This window comes from Prionailurus bengalensis, chromosome A2 (genome assembly GCF_016509475.1).
Source record: "Prionailurus bengalensis isolate Pbe53 chromosome A2, Fcat_Pben_1.1_paternal_pri, whole genome shotgun sequence".
NCBI classification, from domain to species: Eukaryota; Metazoa; Chordata; class Mammalia; order Carnivora; family Felidae; genus Prionailurus; species Prionailurus bengalensis.
Window position 1 is genome coordinate 55054994 of NC_057348.1, and position 9428 is coordinate 55064421.

General features: G+C 43.9%; 1 protein-coding gene across 2 annotated transcripts in view; it reads right to left on the bottom strand.

Moving 5' to 3' along the window:
• Positions 1 to 9428, bottom strand: part of CA2H3orf20 (chromosome A2 C3orf20 homolog) — a 105408-nt gene that overhangs the window by 94738 nt on the left and 1242 nt on the right. Inside the window, exons 1-4 of one of the 2 annotated variants that reach the window (XM_043588212.1) lie at positions 9235 to 9423; positions 4186 to 4256; positions 1297 to 1353; positions 383 to 1040 (exon numbers count right to left, since the gene is read on the bottom strand). In XM_043588212.1, the coding sequence (XP_043444147.1) occupies positions 383 to 854 (472 nt within the window). In that variant the 5' untranslated portion in view covers positions 855 to 1040; positions 1297 to 1353; positions 4186 to 4256; positions 9235 to 9423. Of the gene's footprint in view, positions 1 to 382; positions 1041 to 1296; positions 1354 to 4185; positions 4257 to 9234; positions 9424 to 9428 lie in introns of those variants that run through there. The other variant, XM_043588213.1, reaches the window with a different exon arrangement.

Genomic DNA, 9428 nt, shown 5'->3' on the forward strand with positions numbered 1-9428 from the left:
AACACCAATCAGCCCTCTCAATTCACCCCCCTCTTCCTGGGTGCTGCCTCTCTCCACCCTTCACTTCTACAAACTCCACCCTTCAGTGCCTCTGGCCTCACACTGTTCTCCATAGCCTACCTTCCAGTCTGAACTCAGCAATACTGGGGGAATGGGAGAAAAAAGTAAAGAACAGTTTGGGGGGAGAGGATGACTCTTGAGGGGGGTTATGGGACAGGGTTCGATTCCTATGGCAGACCCATGGCTGCCACCTATCCCTAGCATATTCTTATACACCTGGCTGGGGGGGCTATGGTGGCTGTGGTGGACACACACACATCAGTCTGGGTAGATCCTTCTGGGCTCAGAAAAAATGGAGAAGAATCTGGTGAGCCAGCCTTACCAGATACAGACTCCACCATGGCCTTCATCTTCAGGGTGAGCAGCTCTGTCAGCAGGTGGATGGACCGCCGCTGGAATTTCTGCAGGATTTCCCGGCTAGAGTGCACCAGATGGCCATGGGTGGGAGAGCGGGTGAAGCTGGCGGGCCCAGTGGGTGTGGGCAGTGATGGAGGTGGTAGTACTGGTGGGGGTGCCTTCTTCTGGACAGGGGCCTGCATGGAGGTTGATTCCATAAGCACCACAGGTGGGGATCCAATGCTGATCTCCAGGCCCAGGATGTCAGACGCAGTAGGTACCATGGGGTCGGCAGTGAGTTCCTCCCAAGTGAACTCAAAGATGTTCCTGATGCCCTTAGGTACAGAAATGCCTGCATTCCGGCAAATGATGAGCAGTTTGGAGATGCGGGCCAGCAGCCTGGGGGCCAAGGCTGTGTATTGCTGGTACAGTTCTCTGTTGCTCTTGATGTCGTTCATGTTGCTAGAGTATGCATGCTACTAGGTAATACTGTCCATCTCAGATAAGATGGACCTTCAGCTGTAAAAAGTCAGAGCCCCCTGAGAGGTGAATGAGAGCGAAAAGTTCTTACCTAAGGTGAAGCCTTGGAGACAAACAGAATGGAAGTGCTGAAATGGCCGTTACAGGTCATTGAGCCAGTGGTCCTATCCAGGGAGGATAAGGAAGTAACTGGTCACTCCTCACACAGTAGGGCAAAGGGATGCCCCTCTTCCCTTTTCTTCCCAGAGACAGCAACAGATAAACCCACATTGATGAGTCGCTTTGGGAAGGGCCTTTGGGGATGACCAGATTCCAGAAATGGTTCCAGGGACAGTCATACAAACCAAGTACCTCTTGGGAGGGACCCTGCAGGGCTGGAGGAGTGGAAAGGATGGGGAAGGGCGAAAGGTTCCACCGTACCTTTTATAGTTAGAGACCTGAGAGCGAGAGATCTTCTTGTAATTTAGTAATAAAAATCTGCAAAGAACAAAAAGATGCTATTGGCTGTCTGGAGGGGGTGATGTGGAAGTTCCTGGTGGTGATGCAAGGGTGGGCATGCAATCATTCAACATGTACATCCAAGGGCAGACAGAGAATACATTTTCTCAATTCAATGACTAATATTGGCCACATTTCATCAAAGCAAGGTTTTAAGCAATTGATTGTAAGATGCACCATCGTACAAGAAAGAAAAAAAAAATCAATGTAAGATGCCACTGACTATAAGACATATCACAATTTAAGAGATGTTAAAATGGGGGAAATGCCTATCTTAAAATCAATGAACTATAATAAATATTTCCCCACTTTAATAGAATTTCTTGAGGGCTCTGCATGCTCATCAAGCAGACATGTGTGGGGTAGCAAAGAAGCATATTTGTGGCTGGGTCATCTGAACACCATTAGGTGCTATGGTGGTTGTTACCCTTACTTCTAAATTGTGTTTTATTCGTATTTTCTCAATATATATCAAAAATAGACCACTGGTTGGAGTGCCTGGCAGGCTCAGTCAGAAGAGCATGTGACTCTTGATCTTGAGGTCACGAGTTCAAGCTCATTGAGTATAGAGATTACTAAGAAAAAAAAAATCAACTTAAAAAAATAAAACACCAATTGAAGAGAGGGAGTGTGAAGAACAGTTTGATAAACACAAAGATAGCTGGGAAAATCCACAGATAGACTTCGAGGGTTTTGTAATCAGATCTGAAAGTTTCATTTATCTAATCAAAATGAACCCCATAAGGACATTCTTTAGTAGCATATCAGTCTAAAATACATTGACAAAAAATGTAAAGTCCACTTCTTACTCTTGTGCTACAAGAAAAGGATGATTTATTTCTTTTTAATTCCAGAGGGGCTTTGTGAGAATATGAGCCTCTGCAAAAGATGCTGAAGAATCTAGAACATGTCACAAAAGCTGACCTAAGGGAAGCTTAGAGCAGACGGGGTAGGGTCCTCCCCCACCACCTTTGCCAGCATTTTCCATGCCATGCAGGCCAGCTGCCCCTGTGGTCTGACTTCAGTGGCCCCCAACCAGCACACCAGTAACACCGGCTGAGGAAGGACTGCTGGCCAGTGCCTTCTGGCAATCCTTGTCACCACAGCCTTCCAATCATCACTTCTACCTTCCATCCTGACAACCACTCACGATGCCAAGGTGCCTCTTCTCCTGCCAATCTTCCCTCTTTCATTTCTCAAACCATGCCCCCTGGAGCCACCCCAAAGTCACCCGTGGGGTATACAACCGGCATATACCAGAGCACGCTCAGGGCCACGATCTGGTGCGACCACCCCAGGGTGAGATTATTCACTTTCCCAATTCACTGATGAGGAATCAGAGGCTTAGGGAGACAGAGCTCCTGATCAGGCAGGAGTTGCCTATATGCAAAGTCTTGGCACAGAAGCTGTCCAAGCACACTGTGATTTCCCCACGGCCTTCGAGCTGCCTCTGCCCATCTATCAGCAACAAAATCCCCAAGGAACAAGAGCTCCATAGAGCAAACCCTTATGACATCCTGGTTTACAGAGAAGTGGCTTCCTATGTCTATTTGCTGACCCCCTGGCATCTCTATTCCTCAGCTTTGGAGACTCAGAAAAAAATAGTTCATTTTTTAAATGAGAAGTCTGCAGAACAAAGAAACCACTCAGAATCTCCATCATCTGGGCAACCAGCCAGATGGATCTGACCCTGACCAAGCAAGGCAGATTTTTTTTTTTTTAAGCTAAGACTCAAATGAAGAGAAGACAAATACAGTCCTTGAAATGTTAACTGGTTTGGGGAACTTCTCCCCACCCTCCCTACCAGTTCATTTCTTTTGAAGTTAACTTTGAAGATAAGTCTTACAAACAGATAAAAGCTGGTTTTTAAAGCGACTTTATTGAGGTATAATTCACACGCCATACAATTCACCCTTTTAAAAGTGTACGGTGGTTTTTAGTATATTCAAAGTTGTGCAATGAACACCACTATCTAATTTTAGAACATTTTCATCATCCCCAAAAGACATTCATTAGCAATCGCTCCCCATTCCCCCTCACTCCTAGGCAACCACTAATCTAGTTTCTGTCTATAGATTTGCCTGTTCTTGGCATTCCACATAAATGGAATCATACACTATGTTGTCTTTTGTGACTGTCTTCTTTCAGTCAGCATGTTTTCAAGGTTCATCCATGTCACAGAATGTGTCAGTACGTCATTCATTTTTATGGCAGAATAATATCCCATTATATGGATAGACCACAATTTGTTGATCCACTCATTATTTGACGGACATTTTGGTTGCTTCCACTTTGGGCTATCATGAATAGTAATACTATGAACACTCGTGTACAAGTTTTTGCGTGGATGGATGTCTTCACTCTCCTGGGTGTATATCTAGAAGTGAAATTGCCAGGTCATATGGCAACTCAATGTTTAACATTTTGGACCATCAGACTGGTTTCCAAAGTGGCTACACCACTTTACAGTCCCACCAGCAATGTAGGAGGATTGTAATTAATCCGGGTCCTTGTGAACACTTGTTACTATGTCTTTTTGATTCTAGAGCCATTCTAGAGGGTGTGAAGTGGCATCTCATTGTGATTCTGATTAGCATTTTCCTAATGCCTAATGATGGTGAGCATCTTTTTGTGTGTTTATTGACCAATTTATATCTTCTTTATAGAAGAGTCCATTTGCACCTAAAAGCTGTTTTTTAAAAGAAAAATGTCATTTAAAATTTGCTATTACCATACACTTACTTTATTTACATTATATTTAAGTATGATAATATAATCAACATAAATATTATATTTATAATTTCTACTTACCTGTATTTATTGCCATATATTTATCTCTTCAAAATTCAGCTAGACGTACCCATGTGACTAAATTCTGGCCTCTGAAATGAAAGCAGAGCTTCTGGGTAGGACCCTGAGACATGTTTTTACAGGAAGCTACCTTCATGGACTTGCTCTTTCCTCACAGCCCTTCTCTTTCCTCCTCTCTGTAGCTCAAGCAACCATGAGGTTACCTTGCAGAGGGAAGCCACGCATTAAAGGGGGCTGAGCAGAGCGCCGGAGCCTGGGCTCCTGATGACACAGCGACACCCTACTCCAACAATCGGCCACCGACCTCTAAACTGGTTTCACAGGGCAGAATGAACCACTTTATTCAGATCTCTATCCTTGCAGTCAAGTGTGATTCCTGACTGACAACCAGCCATGTTGGAACACCATCCCACCCTCCTTTCTATGTAAACATTTTTTATGATTCGGTCATTCATTTTTCCATCACTGAGACATGGGCCTTGCCCTCAACTAGCTCAACGTTTAACAGGCAGGTCGGACTTAGAACAAAATTGACTCATAGACTATAGGATAAGGGTCACACTACAGAAAAATATACACAGGCCATGAAAACCCAAAGAAAAGGATCTAATGGAAGCAGCACTGAAGATGGCTATAAAAGATGAGCGGAGGTTGCTACGCAGATGGGAAGGAGAAGGCATTCTAGGCAAAAGGAACAATATGTACATGGGAACAGAAGCATCAAAAGCATGGTGGGCTCAGAGCACTACAAAACACATCAGCATGATTGGGGTCTGTGGGAGAATAGTAGACAAAGTTGGAAAAGTGGTCTCACATCAGATCACCAAAAGGCCTTGCCAAAGAAGGTCATGCCAAAGAATTTGCATGTTATGCAATCAAATATTCAAATGTATTGTCTTTAATCACTAATTGTGTCCCATGTGGCAAATCTCATCTCTGCAAATGAAGAGCAGGGCCCGTGTCTTCTCTCTCTTTCATAGTGTCCATATTATTAACTACAGTGCTGCTATAAGCAACTGAAAACTATTTGTGGCATCGAAGTCCCATGAATAGCCTGAAAGACCCATGCGGGTGGCCATAAGCAAAGTTTCAAGAAACACCTCCCACAAAGAAATGAAAGGATCATGCAATAAGTTTATAAAGCATATAGAAGATGACCACAGGCCCAGGGGCTTCTTCATTCCATTTACTTACTGTCTGGCTGCTCTGTCCCAGAGGATAGATCTGAGGGGAGAAGCAGGCACACAAAGCTACAATGACAAGTCAGAGTGCTCTCTGCAAGGGAGAATGGAAGCCCAGAGAAGATAGTTACCACTGGGTAGTGAAGAGCTTAGGCTAGGTGACCTTGAACCCAGCACTTGGATCTGTGTGATATTCTCAAGGGCACTAGTCCCCACCTCCCAGGACTGTGAGGAGTAAGTGCGGTGATGCACGTACAGGGTTGGCGCAACTCCTAGCACACAGTTAAGTGCTCAATGAATGTTAAATAGCAAACGGAAATTATTTGGAGCGGTCCAAAAAGGTTGCACAATGGAAATGACAGAAACTGCTCCAGAGACAAGCTGACTAGGAAACAAGGTGAGGAAGAGCATTCTGGGTGATGGGAACTTGCTCAGGGCAGAGGCTCTAAACTGCCTGGCAAGTTTGGGGAACTGGAAGTAAGTAGAGCGGGTGATGGGTTAGTGTCAAGTGGGGAGGGGCCATGCGTGGGAGGGGCAGAAAGGGGCCAGCTGTAAAATGATGAGCCTGGACTTCATCTTGCAGGTGATGGGAAACCATGGAAGGACTGCCAGCAGAGGTGGCATCCGTATTTTAGGGTACTCCTCCCAGGGGCTGGCAGTGTGGTGGGAAGGAGTGTAAGAAGCCCAGCTGCTGTAGAGATTAGCCAAGGAGAGGAACCAAATCACAGTAGCCTGATTTCTGCCTACAGGACAAAGGGATTTCTAGTCCTTGGTGCACCCGGAAGGGTACTTGAAAAATACAGACACAGCAAGCTGAGCACAAGCAGAACACGGGTGAAAAGTGGGAAAGTTCTGAACAGGCTTTGGGAAAAGCAAGTGCATGTAATCAGAAGGAAGCTGGGTGGGGGGTGAGGAATCGGGTGTAGGTTTAGAAGAAAAACGGGCATCCTTCCTTCCCATTATTGGCACTGACCCAAGAATGTATCTTTTAGAAGTTTATACAGCTGTATACTTAACAACAAAAAGCTGTAAACTTAGCCCTCTCAGGTCACCTGGTCCTGGCTTTCTTTGCTATTTTCTCTAGTTTCTGGCTCTCTGTAGTTTTCATCAGAAATGCTTTGATAAAGACAGAAAGCAGTGCAGATGTAACTGCGTGCCTGCAATCAGTGAGCAAGCCCAGCTTTAGGCTAGGACAGGCATGAGAATGAGCCCTCACTCAGTGCACAAAAGAGGTGGAGATGGGACTAGGAAAATTAACAGACACTGTCCTCTCTGCTATTCAATACAGAAAGCATGTTCTGGACAGATGCTTGAATTCTCTAGGCAGATGAGAAGAAGAAAGGGCTGAGCTGGAGAGAGAAGTGATCTGAGAGGAAGCAGAGTGGGGGCCAGCGCACATGATCAAGCTTAACCACCTGCCACCGAGGACGGTTTACACAGGAGACTGAAACCTTATGGTTACTGCTTATCCTAGAGCAGAATTCACTTGCAAACCACCTGCATCCTCCACCAGGGAGATTTATCACGACATCAAGGGCCCTTATTAAGATGGTCTCCCGGCAAGACCCATCAAGGAACATAAAAATGATCGTCCCTTTGACCCAGTAATCTCACTTCTGAAAACAATGCCCAAAGGGATGATTTAAAAGGAGAGAAGCTACTGGAATAAAGACCAATGCTGGCTGAGCCAAACAAAAAAGATGCCTATAGCTACTTCATTCCTAATACTGAAATAATGCACCCGGCCAACAACTGAGGAAGGGTTTAAGAATGATGCAGATGAATCTGATGAACTATCAGGTACCAATTAAAAATATCTGAGCAGCCCAGTTTCAAACATGTTAAAAAAATTTTTTTAATGTTATGTTTACATTGGTTACGTATACCTTAAAACTTATGCAGGTCATTGGAAGCAGGGACAAAAAGCCTTTCCTAAGGTAAAGATCTTTGCAAATTATGAAAAAATGCTCAACATCAGGGAAATGCAAATCAAAACCACAATGGGGTATATCACGTCACACCTGTGAGAATAACTATTATCAAAAAGACAAAAAATAACAGGTGTTGGGGAGAATTTGAAAAAACTGGAACCTTGGTACACAGTGGGAATGTAAACAGGTGCAGCCACTATGGAAAACAATATGGAGGTTCCTCAAAAAATTAAAAATCGAACTACCAGGATCCAGGATCCAGGAATTCCACTTCTGGGTATTTATCCAAAGAAAACAAAAACACTAACTGGAAAAGATATACGCAGTCATGTGTTAACTGCAGCATTATTTACAATAGCCAAGATATGGAAGCAACCTAAGTGTCCATCGATGGATGAACGGAGAAAGAAGATTTATATACACAGTGGAGTATTATTCAGCCACAAAAATAAGGAAATCTTGCCATATGCCACAACGCGGGTGGGCTCTGAGAGCATTACGCTAAGTGAAAGAAGTCAGAGAGGCAAGTACCCTGTGATCTCTTACATGTGGAATCTAAAACAAATACAAAACAAAAACAAAAACCAAGCTCACAGGGACAGAGAACAGATTGGTGGTTGCCACAGGCAGAGGATGGAATGGACGAAACGGATAAAGGGAGTCAAAAACTGCCAAGTTCCAGTTATCAAATAAGCAAGCCATGGGGATGTAATGTACAGGATGGTGACTACAGTTAACACTGGATTACATATTTCAAAGGTGCTAAGACAGTAGACTTCAGAAGTTCTCATCACAAGAAAAAGAATTCTGCAACTAGGTGTGGTGATGGATGATACCTAGATTCGTTATGGTGATCACTTCACGATACATACAAATATTAAACCTTTATGGTGTACAATGAAACTAATATGTTGTATGTAAATTATACCTTGATTTAAAAAAATCTATTGATTACTGAAGACAGTAAATCTTGGGTCTCCTACAAAAACAGCAGTGCCATTCTCAGACATGTTTGTGACCTGGGAGAACCGGCTATGAGCAGAACCTATTTTTGTGTTTCTGTTTTTCATAAACAACCCTGAACAACATGTGCAGAGAGGTGTGGGGCAGGGAAGGGGCGATGAGGGGTCGAGTATCTAAAACTACTCCTCATATTCAAGTTCAAGGAAGCTTAATTGCTGATAACTCTCAGAAACAGAAACAGAGGGGCAGGCGCCTGAGTAGCTCAGACAATTAAGCATCCCACTTCAGCTCAGGTCATGATTTCGTGGTTCCTGAGATCGAGCCCTACATCGGGCTCTGCACGGACAGTGTGGAGCCTGCTTCGGATTCTCTCTCTCCCTCTCTCCCTCTGCCCTTCCCCTACTTGCACACACATATACTCTCTCTCCCAAAATAAAAAAACCTTAAAAAAAAAAAAAAAAAAGAAACAGGAACAGAATACAATGTACCCCAGGGAAGATGCTTATCACCAGGCAAAACTGCCACCAAGCAGGTGAGCTTTCAGAATTAGGAAGAACGTGGTAGTTAGAAATGTGGAGAAAGAAATTTTTTAAATTAAGGATGAAAAAGAAGTAGTATTTCTGACCAATCCCGTCACTGAACAAACATACATTTACCATGCATGAATATATAAATGGAGCCCAGGATTTAAGAAACAGGGTAACAGATCAATATTGGGCCTGAATGACAGGTTTTCACTAAAACACCTTGCTTCATTCCATGAATTTTCCAGTTTTCCTAGACAATGATCTACACCCATCACATCAGTCTCTTCCCCACCGACCCCAAACTATAAACATTAAGCTAGACGTTCACAACCTACACTAGCAAAATGCCTCACCAAGGCAAGGACCGGGCGGGAGGGCCAGGGGAGTTTCATTCTCTCTCCCAGTTTTCAGTGGGTCAACAAATTCTTTTCAATCATTATCACTTACCTTAGCCATGTTGTTTTTTACAGGAACTGCTTGGCATATAACTGACTTAGTTCAATTTACAGGCTAAAAAAGAAACTACACGCATACGGCGTGGCTAATCTATTTTGGGTTAACTGTAAAGACCAGTACCCACCCTTGCTCCAAATTCTAAATTCTACCGCCTCGTCTCTATGTCACAACAAGGTTAGCTGAAA